Genomic DNA, 24,439 nt, shown 5'->3' on the forward strand with positions numbered 1-24,439 from the left:
GAAGTATTGTATTATCAATAAATACTAGTGAAATGAATATTCTGAATAAAAAAACTGTGTGTGTGTGTGTGTGTGTGTGTGTGTGTGTGTGTGTGCACCAAGGACTAATAAGCCAAAGGCACATCACACAAAACAAAAAGCATACACATTTTTCTGATCAGTGCAAAATTCCTACTTAACAGCAACATCTTCCTTTAATGAAATTAATACCTGTTTAATATATTTTAATATGAAAAGTCATATATTTTAAATCTCTGACTTTAAAATATAAGGTAGATTGCACAGCGAACAGTGGAGAAAAGAAAAAGGAACTGTAGAGCTTCAGGGCCTGGGTTTAAACCCTTGCTGTGCCACTAACTACATGGTTATGCACAAGTATTTTAACCTGTGTGCCATTTATTTTCTTCATTGGAAAATGGAGACATGTATTTCTTGAATAGTTATAACAAGTATGTACTATGTGGCTGTAAGTATCTAACACAGAGTAGCTGCTCATTATAAGATCTTAATACAAGACAGTATAAAATAGTCTTTAGAGTGTTACACTAGGCTTATCAATTATTGAAACAGATAAGCTGTATGAGTTTTAGTGATGCGTCTAATGCTATGCATATGTAAATTAGCAGGGATGTGTCTCTACCAGTGTTTCTATAATTGCCCAATTTGAAGCAGCACACCTAAAAGCAATACACTATTTAAAGTACTTTTCCAACTCTTCCTTTTCATTCCTTTAACCTCGGGGAGTGGTATGCAGCTAAAGCCTTTTTCTTTTGCTTGACCTCATCCAAGAGGTATGAAAATTAGAAATTTTATTAAAAGGAATGTTCTCTCAGCATTATCAGTAAATAATGTGTGCTAGAAATGTCAGAAATAATACTTTTTAATTCTCAGATATTTAGAGCTGAAAAGTACTTAGAAAAACTTAGGAAAAAAAGTCTTTGAATTGAGAAAAGTTTAAGGTTTTGTTGGAATGAATACATTATTCAGCATAAAAGAGTCCCTTTCATGAATCCACTCAGCTAATCCTTTGTGGATCACTAAAATGGGCTTTGCCTTCTTTAACCAAATTTGCAGGTGCAGGAAGAGGCACCTGTCCTAGTTTGTGATGTGGTGACAAGTACAGAATGGAACTAAGAATTGATGCTTTTGAGCTGTGATGTTGGAGAAGACTCTTGAGAATCCCGTGGACAGCGAGGAGATCAAACCAGTCAATCCTAAAGGAAATCAGTCCTGAATATTCATTAGAAAGACTGATGCTGAAGCTGAAGTTCCAATGCTTTAGCCACCTGATGCAAAAAGCTGACTCATTAGAAAAGACTTTGATGCTGGGAAAGGGTGAAGGCAAGAGGAGAAAGGGATGACAGAGGATGAGATGGTTGGATGGCATCACCGACTCAATGAACATGAGTTTGAGCAAGCTCCAGAAGATGGTGAAGGATGGGGAAACCTGGTGTGCTGCAGTCCATGGAATCGCAAAGAGTCAGACACAGCTGAGTGTCTGAACAGGCAGCTCTGAATCTGAATTTTTCTCCATTTCCAGACATTGTAAAGGTTTCTATTCCATTCTATGTATTTTTATCTCCTTGTCCTCTCTCCTCCCCTCTATAGGTATGGTTAGTCCCACACAGAAAAGTTCAGAGGAAAGTTGCATGAATGATTCTGTTGTCATATAATGGCAATCTCCAAACTTTCTCCTAACATATTTTTAAATTTATGCATACTTCCCAACATCTACTCAAGACTCATCCAGAATTATACAATAGCAAATAAGAAAAGAATTTAGAATATAAATCTTTTAAAGATTTTCACAGTATTTTTACCTTCTTTTAGAAACTCCTTCCCAGGTAACACAGTGGTAAAGTATCTGCCTGCCAAGCAGGAGACACAGGTTCCATCTCTGGGTTGGAAAAATCCCCTGGAGAAGGAAATGGCAACCCACTCCAATATTCTTCCCTGGGAAATCCCCGGGACAGAGGAGCTGGCGGGCTATAGTCACTAGAGTTGCTAAAGAGTCGGACCCAACTTAGCAACTAAACAACAACCACCACAATGAAACTCCTAAAATATGTGCATTAAGACAGGTTAATATTTGTGAAAGAGAATGATTTTGAAGTGATGAAATTATTTCTATATGGAAATTCTTCCAAGTTTCCAGCCTGAGGCTTACGTAGTCTAAGGTTTAGAAGGAGACTCAGTCACAACTGGTAGATCATCCCTCAGGTCTCCATATGTCCTGTAACACACACTGCTAATGAGATTGCAGGGGTCAAGAGATAAATGGTTAGGGTTGGAGCAGAGTTTCCTAAAGTATGTACCCTAAATTACTAATTCCTTTAATTTTTAAAATATATTTGTTTAAGAAAAATGATTCATGGTCAGGTGTTGTTTTAAAATACTTTTTAAACAAAATTTAGCAAACTTCTAAACCATAAGGCTTCTTAGCCTTTCCTATGTGACTTAGGTGCCATATCATCCTTATTTCTGCATCCTTATTTTTGTGGAGTATCCTGGGATGCAGGATTTTCCATGTGAAAACTGGAAAAGTCTTGGGCAAATTGGAGCAAGTTCTTCACCTTATCTGTGACTCTTCAAAATAGGTCAAATTATGCTCCGTTGCTCAGTATTACTTAACTGGATACCCTCTAGTATAATAGCACCCTGAGGCATTCAAGTTCTGCCAAGCACGTTGCAGAAGTGCTGGGTAATGGCAGGTTGTCAGATCTCCTACTCAGCAGTCTGAAGCATTGATTTCAACCTTTGTCTTGTCTGGCAAGAACAAGATCTGTTTTTCCTAATGAAATATTCTCTGGCAGCATTAAATACTATTTTAGATGGGTGAGAAAAATTTTGTGTGGAGTAGAGTTAAGAGGAAAATCTTTGTCTGCATCAACTTTTTCTTGATTTTCTTCTCAAAACATGTATATGTTGGGGTATAGAAACTATTGAAGGAGAAATGCACTAAATGAGTAAATATTTGATGTGTTAATATGGAAAGAAATATTAAAGAGTTGGGACATATAAAAAAAAAAATAGTACTGCCTACCCGTCTGAAGCCATTTAACATTCCACATTTTTTGTCCTTTAGAAGGACACTAAAAACTTTTTTAGACAAAACATTGAACACCACCACTTTCTCCTTTTTTTCTGACATTTTGCACTGAAAAATCCTTCTCTTTCTTACCAGATTGCTCTCCTATCTTGTTTCTCCAAACTCTTCTTTTTATCCCCTATAAATATCTCCTTTTATATCTGAGTACAGCATTACCATATTGTTCCAGTTTCATTCATGGGAAAACAGATGAAAAAAAAAAAAGAGCATAGGGATGTGGGGAAGAGCTGTGACTCAGAGTTAGTGGAAGAAATAGAATCACTCTTCAGATTTCTTGAGAAATGACATCTCATGGCATTTCTGATGCCTACTCTAAGTAAGTCGAGGGCCATAGTTAGCAGTTACTCGGAGGTGGGAGCAGGGCCTCCTTGTTCACACATGCATCAATTATTTGCTATTATAGGAGTTCACATCGCTGCTCTAGCAGTTCATTCATCCATGCATTAATCTCACAAATACTTATCAAGCACCTACTACATGCCAGGCCCACTTCTATGAAATTCTGCTGGTTGGATCTTTACTTTCAGTCTGATGATAGCACAGTGACTTACTTTAAAATCATTTCCTCTAAAATCTTCATGGCATCATATGGAGGAGGCCCTTTCCTCTTCATATACCATTGGATGCTTCATAAGCTGAAAGCTGAAGCTCACGAGTTCTGCTTTCTTATTCCGTTTAATGAAGAAACGTGCTAGCTCTGGGCTTCCCTGGTGGCTCAGAGGGTAAAGCGTCTGTCTGCAATGCAGGCATCCTGGGCTTGATCCCTAGGTTGGGAAAATCCCCTGGAGAAAGAGATGGCAACCCAATCCAGTATTTTTGCCTGGAGAATCCCATGGACAGAGGAGCCTGGTAGGCTACAGTCCACGGGGTTGCAAAGAGTCCGCCATGACTGAGCGACTTCACTTTCTTTCTTTTCTAGCTCTAAGAAATTAATATCAAGTGTTTTACTCTTCAGGCAGTATTAGTCTATGGTTAAAGTACATTTTATTTGGGGTAATCATTATAATTCCCTGAAAAGACCATCTTTTATTTTTTCCCCACTGGTTCAATGTCAAATTAAATGAAGGTACCAAATGGATTTCCAAATGATTTTATTCTCTGGCCAAAGTCATTTGGTATTTTAATAAGTAATTTGGAAGTGGGATAAAGCATTCACTTTGGGTAAAATTATCTCAATTACCTACAAACTAACTAGAATCCTAAAATAACTTCAATTTTTTTTCTTTGCACACCACTTTTAGGAGAATGAGGCAAATCACAGATGAACAAATTGATATTAATAGTATCAGATGCCATGTACTTCAAAAATAAAGGAAATGCAAAAGGAAAGCTTCTGAGCTTAAGCTGGTAGCCTATATTTTTGCTAGGCTCCTCTTGGATTTCCTTGAATTTCTTTAGGTCTTGGATAAGCATTTGCTTATTTATGAAGCTGTTTTAGGCTTGCAAATATCATCTTCTTGTCTTATTCCTGGTGGCATGGATCATTCTCTTACTCTCTAGTATTTTTTAGTCCTTTTCTATTGAGTTAAAATAATTCTACAGTTGTTTTAGCATATGAAACTCTTCATATTTAACTTTTATTTCAGAATTTCAAATAATTTAAACTGTAGTAGCCAAATGTGAATAGAAACATTTCAAAATTTAAGCACACTTTTTTTTGTTAGTTTTAGAGCCTTAGCTCAGCTGAGCAAAGATTCAATGATATCCTCCTAAGCATATGGCCTTGCGGTCTGCATCTAAGGGTATTAATAATTAGCTGTAAGCACATACATAAACATGCTACTTCAATGAATCAGATTAGTGACACAAAGTAGAATGATATTTACTCCAATCAGCAGATTTACGGCAATCTCCCTATATTATATGAGCCTTGATTTAGTTTTGGAAGATGAATACTATTTAGGCAAAAGCACGGGACACATTTTAGGAAGAGGGAAGAGCATTAGCAAAGCAAAGAGGCATGAAACCTATTGACATTGTGTCTCAGTGAACTACTCTCAATGCAAAGGTACAATGGAGTTGTCAGCTCTGAGGTGAAGAAGATTAATGATGAGGATGGTGAGCAGGTACTGGAGCAATTCTGGAGGTCTTTGTACTTCCTACTGGAAAGACTGACTTTTATTCTAAGGATGATGGACAGCCATTGTGGGGTTGTAGGCAGGGGAATGATATGCTCAGATAAGTATTTTCTATAAATCATTCTGACTGTGCAAGTAAGAAAAATTTTAGGACAAGACTGGAAAAAGGGAGACAAGTTAGGAGGCGTTTTTTCAACATTATAGACAAGAGATGACGAGGGATGAAATAAGGGATTGGTGAAGGGTCTGGACACAGAAATCTGAGAGCTATTCACAATAGAAAATTCACACAGTGTCCTGATTTATAGGATTGAACTGGGTTTATAACTCTGCCATATTCTATTTCAAAGCAGAGTTTGGTGTAAGGAAGCTCTCTCTTCGTGAAAGGTCAAGGGTGTTTTCTGAATGAATGCTTGAATGTGGTTGTTGGGGCAGCATGGGCCTCAAAAGTAGTTAGAACATGAGTTTCCAGAATATAACCATTTAATATCATCCCACTGTTTAAGATACAGTGTAATTACTACCACTAATATCCCTTTTCCTCTAAACTGCCAGTTGTTTCTCTTTAATTATATTTAAAAATAACACCTACTTTCAAAGAGGAGCACATTCAAACTGCTATTATAGTTGTCTTTTGAGTAACTTAATAAAATCTTCACCATTGTAAACTCTCCAATCCTTAAGGATTAGAACTCAAACTGCATCAGAAAGCTCCAAGTGTTCAGGAGAAATGATAGTATGTGGCTCAACATGTCTCTTTACCAAATGTTCACCACCACCGCTTAAATCAGTGTGTCAGAAACTCTACTTGCCAAAGGCCATGGCTTTCTGTTAAGGTTACAGTCTCTGGAGTGTGTCTAAAATGACTCTCACCCCAATTCAATGCTTCCAAGATGTTGCAAAATTTCTCAATTTAGCCAGGACCAAATACATGCAGAGTACATTAATTTTGTGTAGAGGCTATACTAGAAATGGGTTCCCTCTTAACTGGTTCCACTAATATGGATTTCTGTTTGTGGCCTTCCCCATCAGAAGGTAATCTTAGAACAACCATCCAATCAGTCAAACTATGAAATAAAGGAGTGAGAAAAGCAGCTGGGAAATAAGAGAAAATGGGATAGAAGTTTAAGTTTATAAGAACTGTATTTATTATTTTATATTAAATAAATATTTTTTTGATTAGGAATAGATCCAATTTAAATGATCCATCTGCTAAACAAGTTCTTGGAATCATCCATTCAACCTTACTTAAAATACAGTTAATTCTCCTTTTATTCTTCTCAGAGAGAGATCCCAGCAAGGAATACAAAACGAAAGTTATTTTCAGAACCAGTTGACTAACTGAAAGTCACTGGAATAATTCTTGTGGTTTGACTCACTGAGCCAGAATGCTAACATTATTTAAACATATTGTTTTCTATTTATTCCAGGATTCTTTTAAATCCCAAAGCTATAACAAGTGTGTAATTTACCAGAGAAAATGAAATTGCTCTTTGTTAAGTACACATTGAAAATCATATGCTACGATACATATTGTACATCTAGTACACTAAAAAAATGCTATATTTTCAAATCCAAATTTGAAACAAAAGTCAATGCAATTTGGCATGCACTGCAGCATGCAGAGAGATTCCTATGTATTAAATACTGTCTGCTAATGCCTGAAATGTTCTGCTTGCTTACAAGCATCAAAACAAGAGAAGGACATCTTAAATAAAGCCCTAAATATGAAAATACCCTAAGAGAAAAAAAAATTGATTCAACTACTGCACAATATCTACAGTAGAATATCTACTTAAAGGACCACCGACAACGTCTTTTGGGTGGGTAGCAGATTGGTACATCTGGAATAGACAAGAGACATTGTGGAGAATATATCACAGACTCCTGAACATTGACAAGCAGGTAAAAGAAATGTTATCTTTTTTCTTCTTTAAATATGTTTATTCTTTTTAAAAATATGTGTACTTATTTGGCATGCAGGGTCTTTTTCAATTGTGGCATATGGGATCTAGTTCCCTGACCAAGGACCCAACCTTAGTCTTCTGCATTGGGAGCACAGAGCCTAAGTCACTGGACTACCAGGCAAGTCCCATCTTTTTTCTTTTAATTACAGTAGTCTTTCCTTCTTCCCTTACTTCAACTCATTGTGTTCAACTCAACACAGATCTGGTAAAATCACTAGTCACATCAGAACATTTTCTTTGCTGTGGACCCTCGATGGCTCCCAACTTACTCACAGGAAGAGTCAAACCCCATAAAAGGGTCTATAGGCTCACCTCCATCTCTCTTCCTTATCTCCAAGCATCCTCTCACTCACTTCAGTCTAACTAAAATCTGAGACCTTCTGGGGTTATGCACCTTCAGAGCTTTTGCATTGCAGTTCTCCTAGAATGCCCTTCTCTTGCTTATTTGCAAGCCTCGATCCCGATCCTTCACTTCCTTATCTTTGTCCATGCGTTCCTGATCACTTCAAATCCATTAGCAACTTTCTACCTTTGCTTATCTCACTTTTCCCCTCCTGCATACCATATGACAATCCATATTTTTTCTTGTTTATTTGTTTACTCTTTGGCTCTTTTCACAAGAAATAAGCTCTGCAAGAGCAGGGATTCTGTTTTGTTTCTTGTTTTAAATGTTACAGATTGTAGAGAATGCCATGATGCAATGAGCATACTTGCCCCTTCTCTGCTGGGAATGTTGTACACAGACAGGTCACAGCAGAGTCCCTATCCAGGTCTAGCCTGTAGTTAAAGAGAGCCGCCTGGTCCGAGGTAACACTCCCTTGGGGTTCACCCACATCAACAGTGATCAATGGTGGGATGTGAAGGTGCAGCCCCATCAACCCAATTTTAAGTACAACTCAGAGGGGACATGCCATGTTGAGAGCTCTTTATGGTGCCTGCCGTGGCTTTTTAAAACTGCACCATTCCTACTCCATCTGCCCAGTCCTACATCCTTCTTTCCTACCGATGCTGATCCTGAAAGCCCTACTAGTGAACCTCGAATGTACAAATCTAACCTCAGATTCTATTTCTTGGGAAACCCTGCAAGGATCATGGATGAAGAAACTAAAATAGATTGCGTAAGTAACCTGTCTGTGGTCACATAGCGAGTAAGTGGTGGAATGGGGACCAAATCCACAGAGTACACTTCCAGAGACTGAGTCTTTAACTACCACTTCCTGCAACCACTTACACAATCATATTTTTTCCCCAAGTTAAAGTATAACAAATACCTTAGAGTGAATACTTCAAAAAGGAATAAGACCAGAGATGGGTGATGAAGGGAAAATTAATAGAGAAGAATAGATAGCAAACCATTATAGATTGATGAGTATGATTAACTTGATGATACATAAATCCATAGGGGTTTGAGGATGACCTTGAATAGAATGGGCTTCCCCTGTGGCTCAGATAGTAAAGAATCTGCCAGCAATGCAGGAAAAATGGGTTCAATCCCTGGGTCGAGAAGATCCCCTGGAGAAGGTACTGACTACCCACTTCAGTAGTCTTGCCTGAAGAATTTCAGGGACAGAGGAACCTGGAGGGCTAAAGTTCATGGAATTGCAAAGAGTCAGACACAACAGAATGACTAATAACACTTTGAATAGAATAGATAGTTTCAGAAATAAAAATGAGAGTAAGAAGAGGGTAAGGAGAAGAGATAATAAAATTTCATATGATTGTTGATAAGATTTATGTAAACAGAATATGGGGTCTATTGGATATAGGTGTTGCATACAGCTACTGCAAAAGGTAGGGTACCTTGTAGACTATAGTTTCCTTCCTTCTTGAAATTCAAGGACTGGCTTAGTTAACATAATGTACTGTTGCTGGCATTGTGGGTAAAATGCTATTTTTTTTTTATTATCTTCCACATATCCAAAGGTTGCTATTGTGATTAAATAAATTAGTGCTTTTTATAAACCACAGGGCATTTTACAAACAATTATACCTGACTTAGGTATCCTTATGGATTTATCTAATTCATGCTCTGGCATCCAGCAGAACTATAATAAAGTATTTCATCTACTTTAAAAGAATCTCTTTCTAAAAGTTCAAATCCCCTTAGAAAAACTTTGCAATGCTTAGCATCCTAATGAAAATTCTTCTTTGTGAGTATACCTGCTGCTGCTGCTGCTAAGTCGCTTCGGTAGTGTCTGACTCTGTGCGACCACATAGACGGCAGCCCACCAGGCTCCCCCATCCCTGGGATTCTCTAGGCAAGAACACTGGAGTGGGTTGCCATTTGCTTCTCCAATGCATGAAAGTGAAAGTGAAGTCGCTCAGTCGTGTCCGACTCTTAGCGACCCCATGGACTGCAGCCTACCAGGCTCCTCCATCCATGGGATTTTCCAGGCAAGAGTACTGGAGTGGGGTGCCACTGCCTTCTCCATGTGAGTATACCGAATCCATCATATTGTGAATCCCTCCCATTTCTTCTTTTTGGGATTTCTGCAGAGGCAACTGACTGCCATTGTAATCTTAAGAATTATTTACTGTTTTGATCACCCGTTGGATCATAGAAAAAGCAAGAGAGTTCCAGAAAAACATCTACTTCTGGTTCATTGACTATGCTACAGTCTTTGACTGTGTGGATCACACCAAACTGTGGAAAATTCTTACAGAGATGGGAATACCAGACCACCTGACCTGCTTCCTAAGAAATCTGTATGCAGGTCAAGAAGCAATAATTAGAACTGGACATGGGACAACAAATGTTCCAAATTGGAAAGGAGTATATCAAGGCTGTATATTGTCACCCTGCTTATTTAGCTTCTATGCAGAGTACATCATGTGAAATGCCAGGCTGGATGAAGCACAAGCTGAAATCAAGATTGCCAAAAATATCAATAACCTCAGATATGCAGATGATACCACCCTTATAGCAGAAAACAAAGAGGAACTAAAGTACCTCTTAATGAAAATGAAAGAGGAGAGTGCAAAAGTTGGCTTAAAACTCAACATTCATAAAACAAAGATCATGGCATCTAGTCCCATCACTTCATGGCAAATAGATGGGGAAAGAATGGGAACAGTGAGAGACTTTATTTTCTTGGGCTCCAAAATCACTGCAGATGGTGACTGAAGCCATGAAATTAAAAGACACTTGCTCCTTGGAAGAAAAGCTATGACCAAGCTAGACAGCATATTCAAAAGCGGAGACATTACTTTGCTGACAAAGGTCCATTTAGTCAATGCTATGTTTTTTTCAGTAATCATTATGGACAGTAATCATTTGTGAGAGTTGAATCACAAAGAAAGCTGAGTGCTGAAGAATTGATGCTTTTGAACTGTGGTGTTGGAGAAGACTCTTGAGAGTTCCTTGGACTGCAAGGAGATCCAGCCAGTCCATCCTAAAGGAAATCAGTTTGAATATTCATTGGAAGGACTGGTGTTAAAGCTGAAGCGCCAATACTTTGGCCACCTGATGCAAAGATTTAACTCATTGGAAAAGACCCTGATGCTGGGAAGGGTTGAAGGCAGGAGGAGAAGGGGTTGACAGAGGATGAGATGGTTGGATGGCATTACTGACTGGATGGACATGAGTTTGAGTAAACTCAGGGAGTTGGTGATGGACAGGGAAGCCTGGCATCCTGCAGTCCATGGGGTCACAAAGAGACATGACTGAGCAAGTGAACTGAACTGAACTGACTGTTTTGAATTTTTAAAACTGTTCCCTATTTCTTACCTGTCATATAGAACTACAGTTCCTCCAATATCAAAACTATGATTTCACTCCCCTTCAAAGTGCAAATCTAGCTATCTCCTCTAAATACTGAAAACTGTGATTGGATTTGTAGAGTTGTTATTATCTCAGCATCAATATTTTAAACCATGAACTTCAGTTCAGTTGCTCAGTCATGCCTGACTCTTTGGGACCCTATGAATCACAGCACGCCAGGCCTCCCTGTCCATCATCAACACCCAGAGTTCACTCAAACTTATGTCCATCGAGTTGGTGATGCCATCCAGCCATCTCATCTTCTGTTGTCCCCTTCTCCTCCTGTCCCCAATCCCTCCCAGCACCACAGTCTTTTCCAATGAGTCAACTCTTTGCATGAGGTGGCAACAGTATTGCAGTTTCAGCTTCAGCATCATTCCTTCCAAAGAAATCCCAGGGCTGATCTCCTTCAGATTGGACTGGTTGTATCTCCTTGCAGTCCAAGGGACTCTCAAGAGTCTTCTCCAACAACACAGTTCAAAAGCATCAATTCTTCGGCGCTCAGCTTTCTTCACAGTCCAACTCTCACATCCATACATGACCACTGGAAAAACCATAGCCTTGACTAGACGGGCCTTTGTTGGCAAAGTAATGTCTCTGCTTTTGAATATGCTATCTAGGTTGGTCATAACTTTCCTTTCAAGGAGTAAGCGTCTTTTAATTTCATGGATGCAGTCACCATCTGCAGTGATTTTGGAGCCCCAAAAAATAAAGTCTGACACTGTTTCCACTGTTTCCCCATCTATTTGCCATGAAGTGATGGGACCAGATGCCATGATCTTTGTTTTCTGAATGCTGAGCTTTCAGCCAACTTTTTCACTCTCCTCTTTCACTTTCATCAAGAGGCTTTTTAGTTCCTCTTCACTTTCTGCCATAATGGTGGTGTCATCTGCATATCTGAGGTTATTGATATTTCTCCCGGCAATCTTGATTTCAGCTTGTGCTTCTTCCAGCCCAGCATTTCTCATGATGCACTCTGCATAGAAGTTAAAGAAGCAGGGTGACAATATATAGCCTTGACATACTTCTTTTCCTATTTGGAATCAGTCTGTTGTTCCATGTCCAGTTCTAACTGATGCTTCCTGACCTGCATATAGGTTTCTGAAGAGGTAGGTCAGGTGGTTTGGTATTCCCATCTCTTTCAGAATTTTTCACAGTTTATTGTGATTCACACAGTCAAAGGCTTTGGCATAGTCAATAAAGAAGAAATAGATGTTTTTCTGGAACTCTCTTGCTTTTTCAATGATCCAGCAGATGTTGGAGCAGTCCAAGGAGTGGTGGCTGTGCGGGCACAGGAGGGCCTAGAGGAACTATTCCACGTTCAAGGTCAGGAGGGGCGGTGGTGAGGAGATACCCCTTGTCCAAGATAAGGAGCAGCAGCTGCGCTTTGCTGGAGCAGCCGTGAAGAGATACCCCACGTCCAAGGTAAGAGAAACCCAAGTAAGACGGTAGGTATTGCAAGAGGGCATCAGAGGGCAGACGCACTGAAACCATACTCACAGAAAACTAGTCAATCTAACCACACTAGGACCACAGCCTTGTCTAACTCAATGAAACTAAGCCATGCCCGTGGGGCAACCCAAGACGGGCGGGTCATTGTGGAGAAGTCTGACAGAATGTGGTCCACTGGAGAAGGGAATGGCAAACCACTTCAGTATTCTTGCCTTGAGAACCCCATGAACAGTATGAAAAGGCAAAATGATAGGATACTGAAAGAGGAACTCCCGAGGTCGGTAGGTGCCCAATATGCTACTGGAGACCATGAACTTAAAACTTACTAATTCAAAGATCCAAATTTCAATTAAACCCTTCAGAGAAATTATATTTTTAAATGGGAAAAAAGAACAAAGTTAATATAAAGTCTTTTCATTTCATTTTTTTGAATCCAAAGTCCTTTGCATTAGTTTATTATAATCATCTTTTCCTATAAGCAGATACTATTCTCCTTTACCAATAAAATAAATGAATCTCCAAGGAGTTTGCAAGTAAACTCAAATAGGCATTTGAGACTCAAAAAGGCATTTTAAGACAATTAAAAATTTAGAACACAAATCTCCAGATTCTTAGCCCAAAGCCATGTCTATCACACTGTACATAATGATTACATTTACTTTCCTAGATATAGGTTTTAGAAATCCATATAAGTGATTCAGAAAAAGAAAATATTGTGGCATCCATTTCACATCCCCAAGCAATCTTCTCTGGAAATTCAGTCAATTATTATCATTCTACTAAAAAAAGAAAGTTATTTTTATTTTTAAGAAGGTAGTCATATGTGAAGATATGTTGGTAACAAAGTTTTGTTGTCCCTTTTCATTTTCCATCATTCTCACTTTGTTTCCCTCCTTTTGTTTGCTGGTTTTGTTTTTCCATTTTCGTTATCCACTATCTTCATTCATCCTACCTCTATTTCATCACTCCATCACAATATTGGTTTTCTTTGAGCTATAGAGGAAGCAAAATGGATTCTACTCCATGAAAACCTGAGATATATTTCATCTGTGGTTCAGATGTCTATAAACTCATCTCTAGGCAGAACAGCAGCTCTAAGGTGTAGAACAGCAAAAGCAAGAGCAGTTTCTGCTTCCTCCTTGTATGTATTGCCATGGAAAAATCTCAAACTTTGCGTACAGGGTAGAATTTTTAAATTAATCAGTATTCCAGATGAGGTTGCTGACAACTGATGCCTGTCAGACTTTGGCTGTAATGTGTACCCAGTGGAGAAAACACATGGCAAGGCACACTGTTTGCCAGAACTTGACTATGACAATAAGGTGGAGAGGTACAGATTGAGATCAAGAAAGGGAACTGGTATAGCAACATGGGAGAAAAAATTACTTAACCTGATATAAGAATATTTTATGGAATGAACATTCAGTTCCTTGTTATTTACAGTATACTTAACATTTTATTTCTACAGGGGATTATTTCTCTTTTGATAATTAGAATCATAATTTTCCCATTGCTTGCTAAGAAAAGAATTTACATGTTAATCTCCTTGAGTATAAAGAACTATGTCATATTCAGCTTCAGAGCTCCAGAAACCTTGTTATGGTCCCCAGGTGATAGGAGACTTGTTCAATTCAGTGTAATTCCTGAATATCATCAAATCCACATTAGAAATCTAAGAATTTTTAAAAAATTAATTTTCAGTTCTCAAACTTGTTATAACACTGTTTTCTGGTTTTTAGCAATCTACATGATCAGAAACAGCCTAGGGTCTACAGTTTGTTGTGATGTAAATATTTCTTGTTCTAGCCAAAGTATATACAACATAAATGTCTTAATTATGTACATCCAAGTAAAATTATACAAAGATAATCTGCATAGGACAATTTTGCATTAAATAAAACACAGCATAACTGATTTTGTGCATTAAATTAATCATAATAGCCATTATCTGGATTATTAAAACAAAAATCAGGCTTTCTACAACAAATGGATATAAATTTAATTTGATATGTTGCTGTACATATCTGACATTAATCTCTTGATTAAATTATTAAAGAATTCTCTTAAAAGTATTTAATTGTATAAGTTGTATGAAGCCCCAGAGCTTCATTTTACCTCATGAATTAAAAATATACCCATTGCATCTATGTTGTATCTCTTAGAGACATTTTGTTTCTATAGACATTATCATACAACTTCCCATAAGATGTTATTAAAATTTAATCATGAATTCTTCCAGACTTTTAACAGGATAATATGTTTATCATTCTTTTGATAGTTAAAATGTACTTTTTATTTTACAGGACTTGTTTTTGTTTTTAGGAATCTGTCAGAAGTCTAGTTAATCCAGAAATATATGTTAAGCTTAATGGAAAATATTCATGGTCTTATCTTATAATATGACTGAAAGACTGTGAAATAAAAGCAGGTGTTAAAAATTATCCCTTAAGCACCCACACAGCCCTAGATTTTGAGAAGAGGCTCCTTTAATACTTCTTTCACAGTGCAGTGTTTGTTGCTTAAGGAAGTCCGTGGGTGGAGAAGATGTTATTATCCCTCCTACACACACCCGTTTTCTTATTTACAACATTATCTCCATATATATAAGTACTTGAAACACCAACCCCTTTCTTTTTACTACTTTTTGAAATTCTTTGGAATTTTATCCACACTCTACTACATATTACCTTTCTATCAGACACATATATAGCTAATTATAGTTTAACTTGAATTTTTTTTTAAGTATGAGTCTGTCCAAAAGGTTATTTGATTAAAATGCCTTTTCAACTAAACATTTTGCTTGAAAACAGAGAATTCCATAGACAACTGGTCTCTCACTCAAAACTAATAACACAGGATTATTCTTTATATTAATGTTTCCTTAATACATAAATAGATTAATAGTTAAAGATAGTTAAACCTTCTATAAAACATACAAAAACAAATTAGCATAAATTTTATGAAACATTTAGATCTCTTTTATACTGTAAAAATGTTTCCTCAAGTGCAATAAATGATAGATACACCCTTGTGCAAGTAAGTTAAACTTAATTTAAAAAAATCAGGTCTAATATTCAATACTAATATTTATTTGTTTAAGAATGTAGGATAATCTAAAAAAGTAAAACCTTATGTATTTATAAAGTGTTTTGGATTTGGATTTGATTTAACCATGTCATTTATGATAGTCACACATGTGTGTTTTCCAAATAAAATCGTTCACTTCACTATTCAGATCAATGCACTACATTTGGGAAGTATATTAACTTTTGTTAAATGAAATTAGAAAAATAACCATTAACTATCCAAAGTGCTTACAAAGATGTCTTGATTATTAACCAAATACATGTTATTGAGAATACATCCTATAGAGACTTGTTAGGACAATCACTAACTAGGACTGTTGGATTAACCAAACAATAATAGGTAATTCAATCACTTTTGGTTAATTCAAAGGGAACTGATTCTGGCTCTTCTAGATATCTTGGTAACAGGAACTCGGTCAGAAAAAGGAGCAAGTCCGTCCTTTATATAGCAGAGGTAGCAAGTCAAATATGTTTTCCATATAATCCAATCGATATGTGAACTAGAATTGTGCAGATCATTCTAAACTATGCTTTTAGGTTCTCGTTATTAAGCTTTCTATCATTTTGTACTAAAGTTAAAAAAATATGGAAAATTAAAACCATTCGTATTTCAGAGCAAAGAACACATAGACTAGAAAAAATAAATTTAGCAAAAACAAAACAAAACAAAAATTATTGAGTCTCTGACTAAAAATAAAGCAAACAGCTAGGAGTAAATACTCATTTACCACAACTTTCAGAAAAACAACTCTTTATAAAGAATACAGCTCAGAATTAAATGGGCCCTATATGCTTTTATTTTCTTCCCAAAGCAATTATCTCTTAAGAAGTTGTTTTGTTTATTTTTCCTCCAAGTTAATATAAAGCACATATAATTGAAAGGTAGAGAAATTTTTTAAAAGGAGATAAAACAAAGGAATATAGTCTGCAACAAGTATATGAAATTTAAGTTATAAATGTCTTATTCATGAAATTAAAGTGATTTCCTTTAAAAAATCACCTTATACAGATCACAGGAAAAAATAATGAACCTAATATTTCAGTCTAGAGTTCAACAAGGAAGAGTGAGGTTGACTTTACTGTCAATTGCATGTGCTAAATACAATGAAGGAAAAACTGGCAATAAGTATCTGATACACCCGTTACACCTTATTATTGAAAAAATGATGAAATGATGTATGACATGAGGAAAAGACTCAACTAGAAAAAAGTATACCATGGTGCTTTAACAAAAGGAGCAACGAAGATAATTCTGTTTTGTTTTTAAAGATGCCAAAAAATTAATAAGATGTGTGAAGAGTGGAACAGTTGAAACAATATAATATCTTTCAAATTAAGTAGACTACACATAAAAACTAAATAGCTGGGAAATAATACAGAAATTTTTCATAGAACTGCTCCCTTCCAAAATTGACATTTTAACAAACTGATGGATTTCTTAATATTCTGATAGTGAAATATCTACTCAAAAAACTTTTTTCCTTTTTCTCTTTAAAGTTTGCTTGATCTTAGAAGCTCATCTTTCCAAAACTTACAGGGAAATTTTCTTAGGAATATTATATTAATCAGCCAGAGGAAAAAATAATTTCTTAGAAATAGTAAGATTATCTTAACATCAAATGACTGTCTAATGTCATGTGGTATGGAAATAAATTCATACTCTCATGGTACTGAATCATGACTCCTATTCAATTTCAGTCTTTATGAAAAAAAATTGTCCTCCAATATGCTGCTCTAATTTTATTCTCTGGGTGTTGCTTATTTGAACTAGTTAAGCCTTTGACTTGATAAATCTAACTTGCTGCCCAAACCAGATAAGGTAAGCAGTAGAATTTGACTTTCCTGACTCCAACATCTTCTTTCCTCATCTTTTATCAAATTCTTCATTAAAAACTAAAGTTTAATAGAAACATGCATTTAATCATTTTATATAACTTAAGCAAGGTCCTGAGAGAATGTTTATGTTTTTATTCATTCTCTTTTCAGTATTCTTGTTGAAATTATATTTAGTTGTTTCTATTTTTTCTTGTAGTAAATAAAGATAGAATTTTGTTTGAATTTCAACTGGAAAAGCATTTTGGGAAATTTACAATGAAGGTTCAATCCATAAGTAAAATCTTATTTGGCAGCAAGTGTATCATATAAAATTTTGAAAGTTTCTGCCTATCTCATATACTTCTTTAAACACACAACTAAATCATGAAAACATATATCTTGTGTTAGTAAAAATAACTATAGATTAATTTAATCAAAGAAGTAAAGACACTTATTTTCACTGGCTTAAATTTATTTTTTTCATTTTTCTTTAATGAACTAAAGCTCCTTCAGTTTCAAACTATTAATTTGATAATTATGTTCCTGTTTACATAATAGCTATGTATGTAATAGTATTAATACCTTGTAATTATGTATTTTTAAAAAACCAATATTTAAATGATTTTCTATGAGTTTTCTGTCCTGCCAAATATGCTTGGAGGCTTATTATGAAGTTCTGTTATGCAGGTTTATCTCAAAGTCAATTCAAACACAAATATATAAATGAATAGGAATATTAGATGGAAAAAGTTCTTAAGAATGATTCATAAATTATAAAATAATTTATATGGTATACACATTTATTTAATAAGAAGAATGATTTTGTTTTTAGTTTTCCCTTTCCTAAAATGCAAAATGTGAATTCGTCTTAGACATATGTAAGGAAAAATACATAAGTAAATATCCACAAGTAACATCCACATGTAAATCTTTCAATATATAAAAAGGCAACTCCTACCTCCATCTCCAGATCCTGATCCTGCATCTGGGAGGAAAAAAGGAAGTAATTTGTTTTAGCTTAAAAAACATATTCAAAAAATATTTATAAACTTTTAAATTAAATCCAAAATAAAATAAATTTAAAATAAATACTTTCTCCATTATATATTAATATAATTGAAAAATTACTAATATTTAATCTGAAAAACTCTCATATCAATGTAATTTAATATCTATAATATAGCTTATAAAATAAATTCTCTATTATTTTCATCTTAAATTTCATGAACAATGTATTATCTAGCTTTGGAATTAATTCTCAAATTTGACTATGTAAAAATTCTCATTTTTATTTTAGTCAATATGAATATGATGCCATTAACAAAAAAATTAAAAACAAGATGTTTATAACAAACACTGAGATTTAGAAATTAAGTAGTCTAAGACTTGTGGCAAATACTCATAATTAAGGCTTATATTCTTGTACATTATATTACAAAGGAAAAAACTGTTTAAAGATGAATATCTTTTTATATAAGAGCTAATACGTTTTCCAAATACCACAACTCTGGAAGAGTCTATCTGTATAAACAGCATCTACTGTTTTTGAAATCCAAAAGGGTGAGCTTCAGGTTTGCCTTTGTGACTAAAATTGGCTATACCCTAGGTGATGTTGGCAGAGAAGACAATAACCTCTCTCTGCCTTCCTTTTACTCCAGTCCTTTCCCCTCCCTCTCACATAATTACAACTTGGGAAAGTTGTCAATTTCTGACAACTCATTTCCCAGAAACACTCAATTTATTCAGTTTAGTTCAGTTCAGTCGCTCAGTCGTGTCTGACTCTTTGCGACCCCATGAACCGCAGCATGCCAGGCCTCCCTGTCTATCACCAACTCCTGGAGTTTACCCAGACTCATGTCCATTGAGTCAGTGATGCCATCCAGCCATCTCATCCTCTGTCATCCCCTTCTCCTTCTGCTCCTAATTTCTCCCAGCATCAGGGTCTTTTCCAATGAGTCAACTCTTTGCATGAGGTGGCCAAAGTATTGGAGTTTCAGCTTCAGCATCAGTCCTTACAATGAACACCCAGGACTGATCTCCTTTAGGATGGACTGGTTGCTGCTGCTAAGTCACTTCAGTCGTGTCTGACTCTGTGTGACCCCATAGATGGCAGCCCACCAGGCTCCCCAACCCCTGGGATTCTCCAGGCAGGACTGGAGTGGGGTGCCATTTCCTTCTCCAATGCATGAAAGTGAAAAGTGAAAGTGAAGTCGCTCAGTCGTGTGCGACCCTCAGCGAACCCATGGACTGCAGCCTACCAGGCTCCTCCATCCATGGGATTTTCCAGGCAGCAGTACTGGAGTGGGGTGCCATTGCCTTCAGTTGGAGTCAAAACCATTGAGTCTCCATTTGCTTCTACCTGTTAAGTGGAGACATCACCTTCCTTCTGCCTCCCCCTACTTCCTTCCATTCTAAATACATTTGGCTATGTATTTTTAATGTTAATAATGGGAAATAAGACTAATATTGGTATACTAATACTGATATTCTTTGTCTTACTGGCCTTCATTTTACACTGAATTCTCAGCCAGATTTCAAGAGCCATATCAAATGCCATGTTTATGAATTTGTGTTTGTTGTTTTAGACCAATTAAAATAAAATACTACCTCTACTTGCTTGCCTCAATGACACTTTATTGAAAAGCACTCATAGAGGCATGATGTATGAAAATCTATAGAAGACTGACACAGGGAAGAATGAATGCCTTGCCAATAATTCTCCTTGTCATTATGTTAGACATTAGCACTGTCATGAAGGAGCAGCTGTTTTGAATTGTCAGCCTTGGTGGATACCCAGACTAACATATCCATAAGAGTTAATATTTTATTAAATCAAAGCCTCAAGCCATTAACTGCTTACATGACTAAGGAGAAAGTCTTTGGGTCAGCCTATCCTTCCCTTTGGCCACCTCATGCGAAGAGCTGACTCATTGGAAAAGACTCTGATGCTGGGAGGGATTGGGGGCAGGAGGAGAAGGGGACGACAGAGGACGAAATGGCTGGATGGCATCACTGACTCCATGGACATGAGTCTCAGTGAACTCTGGGAGTTGGTGATGGACAGGGAGGCCTGGTGTGCTGCGATTCATGGGGTCGCAAAGAGTTGGACACGACTGAGCGACTGATCTGATCTGATCTGATCCTTCCCTTAAAGGCAAGTTAATTGGTAAAAAAATTTCATAATTAAAACCACTCTTGGTAAATGTAGACTCAAATAAGGATGCTAATTATTCAATTTGACTGGTTTAAGAGAATAGAGGAAAAAAGGCTGATGCATTCATCTCAATAGCAGGAAAATAGTCCTGTCAACTGAACTGAGTCCTAAGACACAGAGCAATCACTTTTGGACAGGACAGTGCTTGAATGGTCAAAGTTGCTAAAGTCTACTTTTTGTATCTTTTCACAGCTAGAATTTTAACTGACTTTATTTGAATTAATTTGAAAGCTTAAGTTATAAAATTACTTATAAAATCATCAGAAGTTAATAACAGGTTGTATTATTGTAGCATTTATACAGTCTACCTTTGTTTTAGTTGTATGTATATAGCTTCTTATTCTTTTCCACTAAGAGTGTAAACATCTTTAAATCAAGAACCATGTCTTATTCAGCTCCCTACATATATATACACCTAAGAGGAAATGAATAAAAGCTGATGGATTCCAAACTCCAAACATACTCATTGGATAACATTAGGAATATTATTCAACCATTCTAAGCTTATTGGTCCTCTAATCAATGGGTAATGTCTATCCTACTGGACTACTTTGAGGATAACTGCACAATGGCACATTTTAAATGCTTATCACTGTGTCTGGAACATAATAATTAAAAATTTGAGTGAACATCTTGCCTATTCATCTATATGTTTTCTATTAAATACATATAGCTGGAGAAAATCAAGAAAAATGGCAGTAGTATTTTGGCTTGTATTACCCACATATGTTTCTAAAAATTCAAGGGGCATGATCCTTAAGAACATTTGTGTTTGATTTGAGCCAAATTAAGTAGCTAGTGAAGATAGAGGAATAGACTGAAAAAAAAAAAAAAGGTCACTTAAGACATGGCCTTAAGTTAAGTCAAGTGAGCCTTAGGAAACATTACTACAAACAAAGCTAGTGAAGGTGATGGAATTCCAGCTGAGCTATTTCAAATCCTAAAAGATGATGCTGTTAGAGTGCTGCATTCAATATGTCAGTAAATTTGCAAAACTCATCAATGGCCAGAGGACTGGAACAGGTCAGTTTTCAATCTAACCCCAAAGAAAGGCAATTCCAAATAATGCTCAAACTACCATGTAATTGCATTCATTTCACATGCTAGCAAAATAATGCTCAAAATCCTTCAAGTTAGGCTCCAGCAGTACGTAAAACAAGAACTTCCAGATGTTCAAGCTGGTTTTAGAAAAGGCAGAGGAACCAGAGGTCAAATTGCCAACATCTGCTGGATCATAGAAAAAGCAAAGGGATTCCAGAAAAAACATCTACTTCTGCTTCATAGACTACACTAAAGCCTTTGACTATGTGGATCACAACAAACTAAAATATTCTTCAATAGATGGGAATACCAGACCACTTACTTGCCTCCTGCAAAACTTGTATGCAGGTCAAAAGCAACAGCTAAAACTGGACATGGAACAATAAACTGATTCCAAATTGGGAAAGGAGTATGTCAAAGCTGTATATTGTCACTTCACTTATTTAACGTCTATGCAAAGTGTATCATGTGACATGCCAGGTTAGATGACTCACAAGCTGGAACCAAGATTGCTGGGAGAAATATCAATAACCTCAGATAAACACATGATACCACTCTAATGGCAGAAAGTGAAGAGGAACTAAAGAGCTTCTTCATGACAGTATAAGAGGAGAGTGAAAAAGCGGGCTTAAAACTCAACATTTAAACAAAAAAAATTAAGATCATGGCACCCAATCACATCACTTCATGACAAATAGATGGGGAAACAATGGAAACAGTGACAGACTTTATTTTCTTGGGCTCCAAATTCACTGTATATGGTGACTGCATCCACAAAATTAAAAGACACTTGCTGCTTGGAAGAAAAGCTATGACAAACCTAGACAGTGTATTAAAAAGCAGAAACATCACTCTGCCAACAAAAGTTCATATAGTCAAAGTTATGACTTTTCCAGTAGTCATTTACAGAAGTGAGAGTTGGACCATAAAGCAAGCTGAGTGCCAAAGAACTGATGCTTTCAACCTGTGATGCTGGAGAGGACTCTTGAGAGTCACGTGGATAGCAAGAAGATCCAACCAGTCAGTCCTAAAGGAAATCAGTCCTGAATATTCATTGGCAGGACTGATGTTAAAGTTCAAGCTCCAATACTTTGGCCACCTGATGTGAAGGGCTAATTCACTGGAAAAGACTCTAATGCTGGGAAAGATTGAGGGTAAGGAAGAGAAGGGGATTGACAGAGGATGAGATGGTTCTAAGGCATCACTGACTCAATGGACACTGAGTCTGAGCAGACTCTGGGAGATAGTGAAGGACAGGGAAGCCCAGAGTGCTGCAGTCCATGGGGTCACAAGGAATTAGACACAACTCAGCAAGTGAACAATAACAATGACAAGTCAAGGCATCATTATAAAATCATGATGGGAAGCTTTAATGGTTCTTTGCTATAAAATGATTCATCTTGGCAAATCAGAGACAAGTAGCCTACTAAAGCCTTATTAGTGAAAGAGAAACCTAAGAAAAGAAGCCATGTTATTGGACCTGAATCTATACTCTTAGTCAAAACATTTCTTATAAGGCAAAAAAGAGAAACTGACAGTGAGGCTATTGAGCAGACTGCTCAACAGGAAACCATTTTCCAGATAAAAAATGATTTGTAAATTCAACGTAATGTAATAAATATAAAGTTATTTTTAATATGTTTTATGTTTATATTTTTATATTTTAGTATCAATATAAATCTTCTACTGCCTTTTATTCTTAGAAACCACAACTTGCCATATCCATTCAATGTCAAACGATGCAAAATCTATGAAGAAAATAAGAATCTCTTTTAGATCAAAAGTCAGAACTCCAATTTATTTAGTCAGACCTGGTTAATCAAAATTACTTTGGTCCCTCCATCATTATTCAGATCAAAACTCTTATATTTACACGTCAATGGAAGATGCATTCAGCAAGACCGACTTACTAATTAAATCCTGTAGAAATTTAAGTCTGTGAATAAGCTAGGGATGGGTTACTCAATTGTGATTAAATGTTCTACTTGGTTAAGTATTTTCATAGTATAACCAATAAATTAGGGACTAGAACTGAATAAATGAATGAATCAAAAGAACGTGATTGCATGTGCTGACAAAAACCTGGAGGTTGGCAAGTAAGCAACAGAGATTTTTCTACCCAACATTGTTAACCAAACCATAACTCCATGATTGCTTATTATGACTACCCACTGATCTTCATTGCTTATTGTCACAGACGGACAGATATCCTACATGATTTTGAATGAGTAAATCCGTTCCTTAGTACTCTAGCATTTGCCTACATATTCCTGGTTCTGAGAGTAAGAAGTTCCTTTTTTCCTATTCCATTTGTCCTAAAGTGTCATTTTTCAGTAGCTATGATGGATTGATTTTTTATAATTAGTTTGCTCCTTGTCTTTCTATTTTTCCCATGCTTACTCTAGGAGTAACATGGTGGTCCTCCTCTTTTCCTACTGAGAAAGATGGTCCAAGTGGCAATGATCTGTTAGCCCCAGAAAACAAGAAAATGGTGCACCAATCCAACTTGCCTCTCACTCACCCTTGCAGGAAGGACATCCACATTGTCAGACAAAGAATCAAATAGGAGAAAAAACTACTTAAAAACCAGAACCCAAGAGCCTATGTCATTGTTCACAAGGAAAGATACCTTTTTTTCTGCTAATTCTTAGAAACTTTGGTAGTTCCAGTGCAAACTGGAACAGTATTATCCACTACTAACAATCAATAGGCCTAAGATAATCTTTTTTTAAAGAATATGAGACTGTTTCTTTGCTCATACCACTCTGCTCCAGCCACCATACACATGATTTTTAATATAATTTCATAGTGTTATCTAAGAGGGACTTTTCAATAAAATAGACCTTTCTTGACATTATTCTATATTTCCTTTTTTGAAGAAAAACAGATATATCATTTTAATGATAATAATAATATA

General features: G+C 36.3%; 1 protein-coding gene across 1 annotated transcript in view; it reads right to left on the reverse strand.

The window, feature by feature from the left end:
• Positions 1–24,439, reverse strand: part of TMEFF2 (transmembrane protein with EGF like and two follistatin like domains 2) — a 277,909-nt gene that overhangs the window by 240,819 nt on the left and 12,651 nt on the right. Inside the window, exon 4 of the mRNA XM_027563245.1 lies at positions 18,226–18,252. Coding sequence (XP_027419046.1) covers positions 18,226–18,252 — 27 coding nt within the window. The remainder of the gene's footprint in view (positions 1–18,225; positions 18,253–24,439) is intronic.

Source organism: Bos indicus x Bos taurus, chromosome 2, assembly GCF_003369695.1.
Source record: "Bos indicus x Bos taurus breed Angus x Brahman F1 hybrid chromosome 2, Bos_hybrid_MaternalHap_v2.0, whole genome shotgun sequence".
Taxonomy (NCBI): Eukaryota; Metazoa; Chordata; class Mammalia; order Artiodactyla; family Bovidae; genus Bos; species Bos indicus x Bos taurus.